Below are 17,640 nucleotides of genomic sequence, written 5' to 3' on the forward strand. Positions count from 1 at the left end.
TTAGTAGGAAAAGAAAAAATTGGAAAAAAAAGAAAAAACTACAAAAACCGCTAAATAAAGTAATGCGCGTATGTGGAATTCGTCAATGTTGCCGCCACCACATCATTTTGGACAAACTTCTTGGCACTGTATCTCGGTAAGTACTGATCAGAATTTTTTTTTTTTGTCTTATTACCTTCACAAAAATATGCTCTTTAATTCTGTAAGAAAAAATAATTTTTTTTTTTTTTTTTCAAAATTTCTTGGACACTGGAGCACCACTTCAGATTTTGGCCTTGGACCCTGAAGGGGTTAACACTTGCAAGCGCTAAAATCAATGGAATATTATGAAATATTTCATAGGAGCAAGTGAGGGGACTGTCACTCACTGGTAAACAATGGCATATTGGCTGGGAAGGCAGGCCCAGACGGCTCCGAGCAGGAGTACGCGTCCCAGACGCAGGACGATTAGCGAGTTAATGGACCATTTGCGAGCCAATGTTTAGACAAAATAACAGGACTATTTCCGAAATGGACGACTTACAGGCCGGACGATTATTGATGGACCACTGTATATCAAATATAGGGGGTGGTAGGAGAAAATTCTCAAACAGCTTCAGGGAGAACCTTGAGTTTTTCCTGAAGCAAGTTTATTCTTTTCTCTGAGGGTGAGGGTCCCCAGGACAGCTCTAGAGGTGGTACCTCCTTATATATAAATATATAAAAATATAAAAAAAAATATAAAAGTAAATATAAGTAAATATAAAATGATCCCAATGGAAATAAGTCACTGACTTTTTTGGGTTATCCTAGGTACACTTTACACACATGCTGCTATGTATGATAATCTATGTACGTAACTGTATTTGTGTATACCTGAATAAACTTATTTATAAATTAAAATGTAAATATTTCTTATTTAGAAATTAACCCTTAAACTGTCCAAACGTATATCTACGTTGACATGCGTAGTGCTCTGAACGTAGATCTACGTCCAATTTTACATGCTTTCAAATGGAGAAAAATCAAGGTTGGAGCGTTATGCACATCAACGTAGATCTATGTCTGGGCAGTTTAAGGGTTAAAATGTAAATATTTCTTACTTATAAAGTACATACATTATTTAAGTGTGAACAGTGGTGGCGGCTTCTGCTGCCGCCTCCACCACCACTATTCACACTTCTCTCAGTGGCCCTTATAAACCCAACAACTCTTACTCCTCACATGCATTCTGACATTTTATTCATTCTAGAGTATATATCATGTTTCTATGTTATTAATATTGTTTATGATGTCATATTAGATGAATTGTGATAGATAAATAAGCCATAGAGATGATATTAGTGTCATATTGAAGCATAATAAACTCACCTTCCTCTTGCCTCCTACTTGTCTTCCATACACCAACAAGAGTCAATAAAGGTAAGTGTGATGTTAAAAGTTCATTTATCCATTTTATTAGTGCTTTATATTTCTTTGTCATTGTTTTTTGTATTAACACACTGGCCGATTCCCACCAAGGCAGGGTGGCCCGAAAAAGAAAAACTTTCACCATCATTCACTCCATCACTGCCTTGCCAGAAGGGTGCTTTACACTACAGTTTTTAAACTGCAACATTAACACCCCTCCTTCAGAGTGCAGACACTGTACTTCCCATCTCCAGGACTCAAGTCCGGCCTGCTGGTTTCCCTGAATCCCTTCATAAATGTTACTTTGCTCACACTCCAACAGCACATCAAGTATTAAAAACCATTTATCTCCATTCACTCCTATCAAACACGCTCATGCATGCCCGCTGGAAGTCCAAGCCCCTCGCACACAAAACCTCCTTTACCCCCCTCCCTCCAACCTTTCCTAGGCCGACCCCTACCCCGCCTTCCTTCCACTACAGACTGATACACTCGAAGTCATTCTGTTTCGCTCCATTCTCTCTACATGTCCGAACCACCTCAACAACCCTTCCTCAGCCCTCTGGACAACAGTTTTGGCAATCCTGCACCTCCTCCTAACTTCCAAACTATGAATTCTCTGCATTATATTCACACCACACATTGCCCTCAGACATGACATCTCCACTGCCTCCAGCCTTCTCCTCACTGCAACATTCATCACCCATGCTTCACACCCATATAAGAGCGTTGGTAAAACTATACTCTCATACATTCCCCTCTTTGCCTCCAAGGACAAAGTTCTTTGTCTCCACAGACTCCTAAGTGCACCGCTCACCCTTTTCCCCTCATCAATTCTATGATTCACCTCATCTTTCATAGACCGATCTGCTGACACGTCCACTCCCAAATATCTGAATAAATTCACCTCCTCCATACTCTCTCCCTCCAATCTGATATCCAATCTTTCATCACCTAATCTTTTTATCCTCATGACCTTACTCTTTCCTGTATTCATTTTTAATTTTCTTCTTTTGCATACCCTACCAAATTCATTTGTATGTATATCTATATTTAATCATTAAAAAAAATATTTTTTGTTAATACTTTCGGGTGTCTGAAATGGATTTATTGGATTTCCATTATTTTTTATGGGGAAAATTAATTTGGCTAACGACAAAATCTTTTGTCGGTTAAAAGCAAGTTCTTTGGAACAGATTAATGCCATTACCCAAGGGTCCACTGTATGTCCAAGAAAATTACTTAAATGAATCAAACAGTAACTGTAATTACTACACAGCAGAACAATCAAAGGCACTTCTCAGAGCCAACAACATAACTCTCTTTAACTACAATATCAGATCTTTAAGCAAACATTACGATGACCTCACAGCATTACTAAATTCCCTGCATGCCAGTATGTCTATCATTACTCTCACCGAAACCTGGCTAAAGCCTGATACTACAGATGTTTATGCCATTCCTGGATACACAGCCATACACAACTGTAGGCCAGATCAACAAGGGGGGTGGCACAGCTATATACTACTAGAATGTATCACTAATACTTGCACAAGGGATGAACATGGGGAATATATAATAGCTAAATTCAAATCCAAATACCTACAAAAACCTCTCACAGTGATAAACATCTACAGAGTACCACAGTCAAACATTAGCCATTTTAGTGAAAACCTAGGAAGTATGATAACTGATGCACGTGTGAACAAAGATCACTTACTACTCTCAGGTGACTTCAATATCAATCTCCTACAAGACCAAGACCCACATGTTATTGAATTCACAAAGACTGAGTAACTGCATGTTGCTACCAACAGTAACAAAACCTACAAGAGTTACAGAGACTAGTGTTTTCCTACTAGACCACATCTGGATCAACACCATATCCTCCTTAAGATCAGGCATAATCACGGATAATACCACAGACCATTACCCTACCTTCCTCATAAACCTTGGCAAATTACCCCTAGACACTACTAAAGTCACTTTCAGACTTCACAATGAGGCAGCTATCAATAACTTCACAGCAGCAGTGACAAACATTGATTGGCACACTGAGCTAGAAATCTATACAGATATTGACGAATGTATTAATAATTTTCTAAAAAAAGACCGAATACTTCTATAACAAGCACTGCCCTAAAAAAACTAAACAGATGACTGCGAAGAGACTGATCAGTCCCTGACTAACACCCAGTACCCTGAAATCCATAAATACAAAGCACCTATACGAAAAACGGTCCAGAATGGGCCACATAACCAGAGACGAAACAAAACGTTACTCGTCAATTTTAACCAGCCTAATAAGAATGGCTAAAAATTGTATTATGAGAACAGATTATCCAACTTACGAGGTGACATAAAAAAGACCTGGAAAACCCTATCAGAAATACTAGGAACAAAAAAGATAACACAAAATAGCGAAATTGAATTAACAAAACCAGATGAACCCCTATTCCCACCTACTGAAACAGCAAATAGACTCAATGATTTCTTCTCCACTATAGGAAAAAACCTTGCCAATAAAATCCCAAGCTCAGATACTCCACCTAATGACTACCTCACTGGCAACTACCCGAACACACTGTTCCTAGCTCCGACTAACCCAACTGAAGTCTCCCTTATTATCAACAAACTAAAAAACAAGACAGGAGATTTAAATACCTTACAACCCATTATATACGAAAAAGTGTCACAGGCGCTATCACCAATCATTGTAACACTAACAAATCCACTGAATCCTCTACCTTTCCTACAGTTCTCAAAATAGCAAGGGTCACCCAGATCCATAAAGGAGGAGACCACACAGACTTGAATAACTATAGGCCAATATCCAACTTACACCCTCTCCCTAAATTTATTAACTATTTTATTAACACACTGGCCGATTCCCACCAAGGCAGGGTGGCCTGAAAAAGAAACTTTCACCATCATTCACTCCATCACTGTCTTGCCAGAAGGGTGCTTTACACTACAGTTTTTAAACTGCAACATTAACACCCCTCCTTCAGAGTGCAGGCACTGAACTTCCCATCTCCAGGACTCAAGTCCGGCCTGCCGGTTTCCCTGAATCCCTTCATAAATGTTACTTTGGTCACACTCCAACAGCACGTCAAGTATTAAAAACCATTTGTCTCCATTCACTCCTATCAAACATGCTCACGCATGCCTGCTGGAAGTCAAAGCCCCTCACACACAAAACCTCCTTTACCCCCCTCCCTCCAACCTTTCCTAGGCCGACCCCTACCCCGCCTTCCTTCCACTACAGACTGATACACTCTTGAAGTCATTCTGTTTTGCTCCATTCTCTCTACATGTCCGAACCACCTCAACAACCCTTCCTCAGCCCTCTGGACAACAGTTTTGGCAATCCTGCACCTCCTCCTAACTTCCAAACTACGAATTCTCTGCATTATATTCACACCACACATTGCCCTCAGACATGACATCTCCACTGCCTCCAGCCTTCTCCTCGCTGCAACATTCATCACCCATGCTTCACACCCATATAAGAGAGTTGGTAAAACTATACTCTCATACATTCCCCTCTTTGCCTCCAAGGACAAAGTTCTTTGTCTCCACAGACTCCTAAGTGCACCGCTCACCCTTTTCCCCTCATCAATTCTATGATTCACCTCATCTTTCATTAACCCAGCCGCTGACACGTCCGCTCCCAAATATCTGAATACATTCACCTCCTCCATACTCTCTCCCTCCAATTTGATATCCAATCTTTCATCACCTAATCTTTTTGTTATCCTCATAACCTTACTTTCCTGTATTCACTTTTAATTTTCTTCTTTTGCACACCCTACCAAATTCATCCATCAACCTCTGCAACTTCTCTTCAGAATCTCCCAAGAGCACAGTGTCATCAGCAAAGAGCAACTGTGACAACTCCCACTTTGTGTGTGATTCTTTATCTTTTAACTCCACGCCTCTTACCAAAACCCTCGCATTTACTTCTCTTACAACCCCATCTATAAATATATTGAACAACCACAGTGACATCACACATCCTTGTCTAAGGCCTACTTTTACTGGGAAATAATCTCCCTCTTTCCTACATACTCTAACTTGAGCCTCACTATCCTCGTAAAAACTCTTCACTGCTTTCTGTAACCTACCTCCTACACCATATACTTGCAACATCTGCCACACTGCCCCCCTATCCACCCTGTCATACGCCTTTTCCAAATCCATAAATGCCACAAAGACCTCTTTAGCCTTATCTAAATACTGTTCACTTATATGTTTCACTGTAAACACCTGGTCCACACACCCCCTACCTTTCCTAAAGCCTCCTTGTTCATCTGCTATCCTATTCTCAGTCTTACTCCCAATTCTTTCAATAATAACTACCATACACTTTACCAGGTATACTCAACAGACTTATCTCCCTATAATTTTTGCACTCTCTTTTGTCCCCTTTGCCTTTATACAAAGGAACTATGCATGCTCTCTGCCAATTCCTAGGTACCTTACCCTCTTCCATACATTTATTAAATAATTGCACCAACCACTCCAAAACTATATCCCCACCTGCTTTTAACATTTCTATCTTTATCCCATCAATCCCGGCTGCCTTACCCCTTCATTTTACCTACTGCCTCACGAACTTCCCCCACACTCACAACTGGCTCTTCCTCACTCCTACAAGATGTTATTCTTCCTTGCCCTATACACGAAATCACAGCTTCCCTATCTTCAACAACATTTAACAATTCCTCAAAATATTCCCTCCATCTTCCCAATACCTCTAACTCTCCATTTAATAACTCTCCTCTCCTATTTTTAACTGACAATTCCATTTGTTCTCTAGGCTTCCTTAACTTGTTAATCTCACCCCAAAACTTTTTCTTATTTTCAACAAAATTTGTTGATATCTCACCCACTCTCTCATTTGCTCTCTTTTTACACTGCTTCACCACTCTCTTAACCTCTCTCTTTTTCTCCATATACTCTTCCGTCCTTGCATCACTTCTACTTTGTAAAAACTTCTCATATGCTAACTTTTTCTCCCTTACTACTCTCTTTATATCATCATTCCACCAATCGCTCCTCTTCTCTCCCACACTCACTTTCCTGTAACCACAAACTTCTGCTGAACACTAACACTACATTTTTAAACCTACCATACCACAGGCGGGATTTGAACCCACGGTCAGAGTCTCAAAACTCCAGACCGTCGCGTTAGCCACTGGACCAGCTAGCCACAATAAGATTCGTCCAACTAGGTGTATTTCTACACCATAGGAAGGTTAGCATAGGCACCACTGTGACCACAAATGCAAGTTTTTACAGATGAATCTCCAGCTAGCGTGGCCGTGACGAACTCTAGCTCAAGTCCCTTCACTGCCGTTAACATAACTCATGAAATCGTAATGACACGATTGCAAACAAACCGTGGGTATGGTTTGTTTGCAATTGTGTCATTACGATTTCGTTTGTCTTTTTAAACCTACCCCATACCTCTTCAACCCCATTGCCTATGCTCTCATTAGCCCGTCTATCCTCCAATAGCTGTTTATATCTTACCCTAACTGCCTTCACTTTTACTTTATAAACCTTCACCTCTCTCTACCCTGATGCTTCTATTCTCCTTGTATCCCATCTACCTTTTACTCTCAGTGTAGCTAGAACTAAAAAGTGATCTGATATATCTGTGGCCCCTCTATAAACATGTACATCCTGAAGTCTACTCAACAGTTATCTACCAATACATAATCCAACAAACTACTGTCATTTCGCCCTACATCATATCTTGTATACTTATTTACTCTCTTTTTCTTAAAATATGTATTACCTATAACTAAACCCCTTTCTATACAAAGTTCACTCAAAGGGCTCCCATTATCATTTACACCTGGAACCCCAAACTTACCTACCACACCCTCTCTAAAGTTTCTCCTACTTTAGCATTCAAGTCCCCAACCACTATTACTCTCCCACTTGGTTCAAAGGTTCCTATACATTCACTTAACATCTCCCAAAATCTCTCTCTCTTCTCTACATTCCTCTCTTCTCCAAGTACATACACGCTTATTATGACCCACTTTTCGCATCCAACCTTTACTTTAATCCACATAATTCTTGAATTTACACATTCATATTCTCTTTTCTCCTTCCATAACTGATCCTTCAACATTACTGCTACCCCTTCCTTAGCTCTAACTCTCTCAGATACTCCAGATTTAATCCCATTTATTTCCCCCCGCCGAAACTCCCCTACCCCCTTCAGCTTCGTTTCGCTTAGGGCCAGGACATCCAACTTCTTTTCATTCATAACATCAGCAATCATCTGTTTGTCATCCGCACTACATCCACGCACATTCAAGCATCCCAATTTTATGAAGTTTTTCTTCTTCTCTTTTTTAGTAAATGTCTACAGAAGAAGGGGTTACTAGCCCATCGCTCCCGGCATTTTAGTCGCCTCATATGACACGCATGGCTTACGGAGGAAAGATTCTTTTCCACTTGAAAAATTAATCCATAAGCATATCTATTCCTACGTCATCTCCCACAACATACTCAACCCCTGTCAATTTGGGTTCAGGCCTAATAAAAATACTAATGATGCTATTACCCACATGCTAGAACATATTTATACAGCAATAGAGAAAAAAGAAGTCCCACTGGGGATCTTCATTGACTTACGTAAAGCTTTCGATACAGTTGACCACAACTTGCTTCACATAAAATTGTTGCACTATGGTATAAGAGGGCACTCCCTCAACTACCTAAAGTCATACCTCAGCAACAGAAGCCAATATGTGTACACAATTGGGGCAAACTCTTCCGCACAGCCAATTACAGTTGGTGTCCCAAAGGGAAGTGTCCTAGGCCCTCTTCTCTTTCTCATGTACATAAATGACCTACCAAATGCATCGCAACTACTCAAACCCACACTATTTGCAGATGACACTACATACATCTACTCTCACCCGAGCCCAGTCATGCTAGCCAATACTGTTAATACCAAATTACAGAAAATATCAACCTGGATGAGGACCAACAAACTTACTCTAAACATTGACAAAACCTACTACATTCAGTTTGGTAACAGAGCTACAGATGTGTCTCTTAACAATGATAAATGGATCACCTATCACAAAATGCACAGAGGGAAAATTCTTAGGAATCCACCTTGATAATAGACTCAAATTTTAAACACACATACAACAAATTTCCAAAAAAAATTCCAAGACCGTAGGCATACTATCGAAGATACGGTACTATGTTCCACAGTCAGCCCTCCTGGCCCTATATCACTCGCTTATTTACCTCTATCTCACCTATGGAATTTGTGCATGGGGCTCAACAACAATAAACCATCTCAAACCACTAATCACCCAACAAAAGGCTGCAGTCAGAATGATGATAAATTCCCACTTACAGACAGCACACTCCACCAATATTCAAAACTCTAAACCTACTCACAATACAAAACATCCATACTTATTACTGCACCTACTACATACATAGAACACTTAACTCTGACATAAACCCTCCCCTCAAACATCTTACCAACCTCAACAGAACACATGACCATAACACAAAGCACAGATCACTCTTTGATGTTCCTCGTGTCCATCTCACGCTATGCAAAAACTCAATGCACATAAAAGGCCCTAAAATCTGGAATTCATTACCTGTAAATATAAAAGAAACACTGTCTGTTTATAAATTCAAGTCTCTTCTCAAAAATCACTTACTCACCCACAACTAAATAAATACTGAATAATTGTATCTCATATAAGTATCTCATTATTGTATCTCATAAATGTCAACCTGTGACCCAGTCAAACTTTGTTACTATTTAACTTCATTACCTAACATAATACTCCATTCTACTGATTACACAGCAACACAGTAATGACCATATGACCTGTCTTTGTAATACTCATTTGTGCTAAACTGTTATCTGTTTTAAAATAATTTTTGTACCACTGAATATATCATTGCTTAGTTAATCTTAAGTTAATTTTAAGCTGCCCATAATGCTCTGCATACAAGGGGCTTTGGCATGCTGCACTTTAAAAATTGTATTCCTTGTACTTCTCTGTATCATGTTCAAATTAATAAATAAAATCAGTAGGCACCCTTTCCAAGATATGGTACTATGTACACCAAACAACACTCCTTACCCTATACCACTCTTTAATATATCCTTTCCTCACCTATAGTGTTTGTGCCTGGGAATCAACCACAGCCAACCACCTCAAACCTTTAATAACCCAACAAAAAGCTGCTGTGTGGACGGTAACCAGTTCCTGTGCCAGACAGCACACCCCACCACTTTTCAAAAGCCTGAAACTACTAAATGCTATACGAGACATATACTCGTATTATTGTGCCTCCTCTATATATACAGAACTTTAAACTCCAATATAAACCCTAAACTTAAACTTCTCCTTGATAGCTGCAACAGAACGCACAGTCACAATACAAGGCACTCTTCGACATCCCTCGTGTCAGTCTTGCCCTATGCAAAAATGCAATGCACATAAAGGGCCTGAAGATATGGAATTCACTACCTGAACTGGGAAAGGATCCCCTGACTACATACAAATTTAGGGCTATGCTTAAAAATCATCTCATCTCTCAATACTAACCAAACCAACCAAAATAACTTTCTAAATGGTTTGAAGCAACTCTCCCAATTATATAGGTAGTATTTTGGTAGACCACAACCACCCAGGTAGGTATTACCGTACTGCCAAGTACACCGGTAGTACTTGGTAGGATTGCTCGTGTCTTTTTTGTCTTGTAAACATGCAAGATTTCAGGTACACCTTCCTACCTCTACTTACACTTAGGTCACATTACACTTGCATGTACAAGCATATATTTATATATACAAACACACCCCTTTGGGTTCTTTTTTCTTACTAGTTCTTGTTTATTTCCTCTTATCTCCATGGAAAGTGGAACAGAATTCTTCCTCCGTGTCATTAGAGGCGATTAAAATGCCGGGAGCAAGGGGCTAGTACCCCCTACTCCTGTATATGTTACTAAATTTAAAAGGAGAAACTTTCATTTTTCCTTTTGGGCCACCCCGCCTCAGTGGGATATGGCCAGTTTGTTAAAAGAACAAAGACCTCTAGTCTATTAAAACACCTGCCAATCCCTAAAATATTACTGAATCATTAATTGTAATATTGTTTATATTATGTACAACTTCAAGATAATTATTCTTATAAATCTCCACCTTGACTACCTCGCATTAGTATTAAGATGAAACAAAGATTTATTAAAAAGTTAACCACTCTTATCTTGTCTAGACTTAAGTAATTATGTATTAGGATTAGTCTGCCCGAAATGCCCCGGCGCAATAGTGGCTTTCTTTCTACTTAACAAACCCTTGCAAAGAAATAAAGTCCTTATTCCTTGTTATTTTATAGACAGTTTTTGTAGTGTATTTATCTTGATCAACCATAAACATTACTATGGGATGAGAGATTATAATAAAAAATTCCTATTTGCCATACTATAAGAACACACACGAACAAGGCAACTATTTTTAAAGGATAATTTTTTGAGTGTTGTCAAAAATATACTTCATTAAAATCCTCAGGTAAATACTGGGGTAACATTTATGCATACATTACAAATAATTATTATATTTCATGATTGATTTATATTTTAAGCTGAATATGCTGGAGAAATACTCCAAAGTTGTGCAAACTATAGAAATGTTTCTTACCATCAGCCATTTTCTTTAAGACATTTACAACATCTGAAACTTCAAGGGAGAGTTCATCTGGCTGCTTTCCTACATAGGGATGAACAGCTTGTACCTGAAGTATAAATATATCATTAATTTATATACCATTCCCCAGGAAAAAGCCCCCCCACCCCATTTTTCCTTTCATTCCCAGTTTTTAATAAATCTTCTCCTTTCTTCTACTCTTTCTGTTTTATCACAGTTGCCAAGCAGGATGGGTGGGACTAGACTATCCTTCAATACAGGTAGGCCAGCCCGTTTTAGAGCTGCAGTTTTTTCCAAAATTTTCTGAACAACTTTTTAATTACCCTCAGCCTTGTTGGTTACAACTTACTGTAAAAAAAAGGAAGCTATCCAAGGCTTGTAGAGAACGTGTGTGGTTCTTGTACAAAAAAAGAATGGGGACAAGATAATCTAAGAATTATTGAGGAATAAGTCTCCTACATAAATCAGTTTGTATCAGAAATGTGATTGATAAGGAAAGGGAGGGAGGGGTGTATGTGTGTTGGGGGGAGGGATTTAGTGTTAAATATGCAGCGCATAACTGAGCAACACTAATCAAATTCATAGCCTTGTAAAATATATACAAGAGTAAAAAAGCAGGGGTGTTACAGTCCATAACTATTCAACTTGCTACCAGCAGACATCAGAAATAAGAGCATGTGTAAACAGTCTTTAATATGATCCAGCTTCCTCTTAACCATGTTGTGATGCCTATGTGAGCCAACAGACTGCCAGTACCAATAGACTGGTGGAACAGGTAATCAACAGGGAATTCTGACCCTAGGCCAGGTTCTGAGGGTGGTAAAACCCTTCAGAACTGGAGGAAAAAAAAAAAAAGTCTGAAGTATGTATTCATTTCTTAAGACAGTTTTATCATTACTAGATTCCAGAAGAGGAGGGGGGGGAGGGACCATCTTATCCAAACTGTTAGTCCCAGCCTACCACCTGTTATTTATTTCATATATCATGTGAGTGGACACTCCAACTGAAAATGATTGGATATAACCAACTATATTAATAATTAGCACTACTTAATTTTCAAGATTTGCAATAGAAATGATTGTCGCGGATCTGGGAATGTGGTGGTTGTGTGTGTGGTAGCCACCTTATGACCTAAATAAAGCATCTCTCCCAAATTCACTATTGTTGACCGTTGTGGCAGTGCTCATGTAAACTCGGTTTTATTCAGCTAGGTGTTTATTAAGCCTTCTTGAAGAAGAGGGCTTTGTATATACCTTCTGTGATATACTTACATGTACTTCATATATATTTTGTCAATCACGTCTAATAATAAACTAAAAACCCTAAACTTTGCATTTTATTTAACCTAAAGCAATTCTAATTGTTCATCCATGCCCTAAGTTGGTGTTCAGGGCCAAGACCCACACATTAAAATGTCAGTTTAGGCTTGGAGTCTTTCCCTTTTAAATAAAAGTGTCACCACCTTGGAGTGGCTCAGTGACAGAGTAACTTAAGCTGGCTTACAGGGCATTTCCCATGCCCTAAACTACATCAACTCTTAACAGGGTGGATCAGTGAACAAAGGGGTAAATGTTACAAATGAACAAAGTAGGTTGCAAGTTATACAAGCACTTAAGTTTTTTTTTAAGAGAGGTAATGTGTATCAGGAAGAAGGGAGATGGTTTCTAGTACAATTAGAACTTAGAGAAGGATGTCTGATGTGACTACAGCTATTTAATGTTGGTATATGGGGATATATGAGAAGTGAGACACATTGCAGAGAGGTGTAGTCCTATGAGGTAATGAATCTGACTTTCAGTGTGAGCCGTCATAAATGTTTGCAAATGATGCAGTATTACTGGGGAATTCAGAAAAGCTGTAGATACTGGTAGAGTAGCTTTGAAAGATGTGTAAAAGGAGGAAGCTAAAAGTGAATACAGGAAAAAATACAGTGATAAGTGTAACATAAACATGGGGAATGCAAAAGGTAAGAATAGAAGACAGGTAAATATATTAAGAAATTTCAAAGATATAAGCAAATGCTTTTCTGAAGAAATAGGTAAATCCTAATATGTAAATGATGTTGCAGGAGTCTTGAGAAATTTGTGGGAACAAGTTAACTTAACAATGTAAAAATTAGAACGAGTCAAGAGTATGGTGGTACCAACTTTAACAGTGAAACTCGTGGTTCTCAGATGTTGCAACAAGGAAAAGGTTCCCATGAAAAGTTTATAACAATAATAAGTTTTAAAGAAATATGAGAAATGTGGCAGTATGAAATATATAATTACTGAAGTGCAAGAGGGCTTGATGAGGTTGCCTAGTCATACGAAAAAATGAAACAAGTTGCTAAAGTGTAAAAATCTGAGATGGAAGAAGTTTGGACATCTAAGAAAGAGTTGAAGCTCAAGCATGAAGGAGTTTTTGAAAGGTAGTCTGCAATATTCAGCATACAGTGGACTTCCGGATTAAGACATCATTGGAATAAGTAATAATTGGAATAAGCAACGTTTTTGCGTCAAAATATTGGCTCAATGAATGTTACTGAACTCGGTATAAGTCATTCGTGTCGGGGCCTGAGCTGCCCAGTGTGCCATTGTTTACCAGCCAGTGAGGACGATTCAAGGCGTTCATACGATACTTTTTTTTTTTTTCCCCCAACAAGTCGGCCATCTCCCACCAAGGCAGGGTGACCCAAAAAGAAAGAAAATCCCCAAAAAGAAAATACTTTCATCATCATTCAACACTTTCACCTCACTCACACACAATCACTGTTTTTGCAGAAGTGCTCAGAACACAACAGTTTAGAAGCATATACATATAAAGATACACAACATATCCCTCCAAACTGCCAATATCCCAAAACCTCTCCTTTAGAGTGCAGGCACTGTACTTCCCATTTCCAGAACTCAAGTCCGGCTATATAAAAATAACCAGTTTCCCTGAATCCCTTCACTAAATATTACCCTGCTCACACTCCAACAGATCGTCAGGTCCCAAATACCATTCGTCTCCATTCACTCCTAACAAACACACTCATGCACGCCTGCTGGAAATCCAAGCCCCTCGCCCACAAAACCTCTCTTACCCCTTCCTTCCAACCTTTCTGAGGACGACCCCTACCCTGCCTTCCTTCCTTCTACAGATTTAAATGCTCTCCATGTCATTCTACTTTGATCCATTCTCTCTAAATGACCAAACCACCTCAACAACCCCTCTTCAGCCCTCTGACTAATACTTTTATTAACTCCACACCTTCTCCTAATTTCCACACTCCGAATTTTCTGCATAATATTTACACCACACATTGCCCTTAGACAGGACATCTCCACTGCCTCCAACTGCCTCCTTGCTGCTGCATTCACAACCCAAGCTTCACACCCATATAAGTGTGTTGGTACCACTATACTTTCATACATTCCCTTCTTTACCTCCATAGATAACGTTTTTTGACTCCACATATTACCTCAACGCACCACTCGCCTTTTTTCCTTCATCAATTCTATGATTAACCTCATCCTTCATAAATCCATCCACCGACATGTCAACTCCCAAGTATCTGAAAACATTCACTTCTTCCATACTACTCCTCCCCAATTTGATATCCAATTTTTCTTTATCTAAATCATTTGATACCCTCATCACCTTACTCTTTTCTATGTTCGCTTTCAACCTTTACACACACTCCCAAACTCATCCACTAACCTTTGCAATTTTTCTTTAGAATCTCCCATAAGCACAGTATCATCAGCAAAAAGTAACTGTCAATTCCCATTTTGCATTTGATTTCCCATAATTTAATCCCACCCCTCTCCCAAACACCCTAGCATTTACTTCTTTTACAACCCCATCTATAAATATATTAAACAACCATGGTGACATTACGCATCCCTGTCTAAGACCTACTTTTACCGGGAAGTATTCTCCCTCTCTTCTACACACCCTGACCTGAGCCTCACTATCCTCATAAAACCTCTTTACAGCATTTAGTAACTTACCACCTATTCCATATACTTGCAACATCTGCCACATTGCTCCCCTATCCACTATCATATGCCATTTCTAAATCCATAAATGCAATAAAAACTTCCCTACCTTTATCTAAATACTGTTCACATATATGCTTCAATGTAAACACTTGATCTACACATCCCCTACCCACTCTGAAACCTCCTTGCTCATCCGCAATCCTACAATCTGTTTTACCTCTAATTCTTTCAATAATAACCCTACCATACACTTTTCCTGGTATACTCAATAAACTTATTCCTCTATAATTTTTACAATCTCTTTTGTCCCCCTTCCCTTTATATAAAGGGACTATACATGGTCTCCGCCAATCCCTAGGTACCTTCCCCTCTTTCATACATTTATTAAGCAAAACTACCAACCACTCCAACACTAAATCCCCCCTGTTTTTAACATTTCTGTTATGATCCCATCAGTTCCAGCTGCTTTACCCCCTTTCATTCTACATAATGCCTCACGTACCTCCCCCACACTTACATTCTGCTCTTCTTCACTCCTAAAAGATGGTATACCTCCCTGGCCAGTGCATGAAATTACCGCCTCCCTTTCTTCCTCAACATTTAAAAGTTCCTCTAAATATTCTCGCCATCTACCTAATACCTCCCTCTCCCCATCTACTAACTCCCCTACTCTGTTTTTAACTGACAAATCCATACGTTCCCTAGGCTTTCTAAACTTGTTTAACTCACTCCAAATTTTTTTCTTATTTTCATTAAAATTTCTATTCCATTCTTTTTAGTGCTTGTAACTGCTAAATAAGCCACCATGGGCCCAAAGAAAGCTTCTAGTGCCAGCCAGCCCTTTCGTAAAGGGCTGAGAGGGGAGAATGTGCCTTTTTCAGCGATTCTGCAATATGTACGATACTAAAGCAGCAAGAGTCTATAAAAGCTATAGTCAGTGATAAAGTGTAGCATTAACTGTAGCAAGTAAGTTAAGTGATTAATTGATAGAAAAAGGACAGCATGAACCTAACTCCTCCAATGTTGTTGGAGTTATATAGGGCGACTGACAACACCGCCATCTCTAGCCTCTACCGCCTCCACCACCACTATGTACGGCTTGTGTCTCAGTGGCCCTTATACGCCCAACAACAACAACACAGCAACACTCGTGACATACTTAAATGACGTATTTTATTCATTCTAGAGTATATGTCATGTTTCTATGTATTAATATTGTTTATGTCATATTAGATGAATTGTGCTTGATAAATAAGCCATAGAGCTGATATTAGCATCATATTGAAGGACTATTTTGTGTCTCCCAACACAATTCCTAACATACGCCAGAAACAGACCTCTGGAAAAAAATTTTGAGCGGCAGGGGTCCAGTGACTCTCAAGCTGGTCCTTTTTTATTTTTATTATCACACTGGCCGATTCCCACCAAGGCAGGGTGGCCCGAAAAAGAAAAACTTTCACCATCATTCACTCCATCACTGTCTTGCCAGAAGGGTGCTTTACACTACAGTTTTTAAACTGCAACATTAACACCCCTCCTTCAGAGTGCAGGCACTGTACTTCCCATCTCCAGGACTCAAGTCCGGCCTGCCGGTTTCCCTGAACCCCTTCATAAATGTTACTTTGCTCACACTCCAACAGCACGTCAAGTATTAAAAACCATTTGTCTCCATTCACTCCTATCAAACACGCTCATGCATACCTGCTGGAAGTCCAAGCCCCTCGCACACAAAACCTCCTTTACCCCCTCTCTCCACCCTTTCCTAGGCCGACCCCTACCCCGCCTTCCTTCCACTACAGACTGATACACTCTTGAAGTCATTCTGTTTCGCTCCATTCTCTCTACATGTCCGAACCACCTCAACAACCCTTCCTCAGCCCTCTGGACAACAGTTTTGGTAATCCCGCACCTCCTCCTAACTTCCAAACTACGAATTCTCTGCATTATATTCACACCACACATTGCCCTCAGACATGACATCTCCACTGCCTCCAGCCTTCTCCTCGCTGCAACATTCATCACCCATGCTTCACACCCATATAAGAGCGTTGGTAAAACTATACTCTCATACATTCCCCTCTTTGCCTCCAAGGACAAAGTTCTTTGTCTCCACAGACTCCTAAGTGCACCACTCACTCTTTTTCCCTCATCAATTCTATGATTCACCTCATCTTTCATAGACCCATCCGCTGACACGTCCACTCCCAAATATCTGAATACATTCACCTCCTCCATACTCTCTCCCTCCAATCTGATATTCAATCTTTCATCACCTAATCTTTTTGTTATCCTCATAACCTTACTCTTTCCTGTATTCACCTTTAATTTTCTTCTTTTGCACACCCTACCAAATTCATCCACCAATCTCTGCAACTTCTCTTCAGAATCTCCCAAGAGCACAGTGTCATCAGCAAAGAGCAGCTGTGACAACTCCCACTTTGTGTGTGATTCTTTATCTTTTAACTCCATGCCTCTTGTCAAGACCCTCGCATTTACTTCTCTTACAACCCCATCTATAAATATATTAAACAACCACGGTGACATCACACATCCTTGTCTAAGGCCTACTTT

General features: G+C 39.6%; 1 protein-coding gene across 2 annotated transcripts in view; it reads right to left on the reverse strand.

Moving 5' to 3' along the window:
- Positions 1–8,359: 8,359 nt before the first annotated feature.
- The window catches only part of Exn (Ephexin), a 742,877-nt gene continuing 733,596 nt past the window's right edge, over positions 8,360–17,640 (reverse strand). The window contains exon 18 of one of the 2 annotated variants that reach the window (XM_070096018.1): positions 8,360–11,189. In XM_070096018.1, coding sequence (XP_069952119.1) covers positions 11,028–11,189 — 162 coding nt within the window. In that variant the 3' untranslated portion in view covers positions 8,360–11,027. The remainder of the gene's footprint in view (positions 11,190–17,640) is intronic. The other variant, XM_070096015.1, reaches the window with a different exon arrangement.

Source organism: Cherax quadricarinatus, chromosome 52, assembly GCF_038502225.1.
Source record: "Cherax quadricarinatus isolate ZL_2023a chromosome 52, ASM3850222v1, whole genome shotgun sequence".
Lineage (NCBI taxonomy): Eukaryota > Metazoa > Arthropoda > Malacostraca > Decapoda > Parastacidae > Cherax > Cherax quadricarinatus.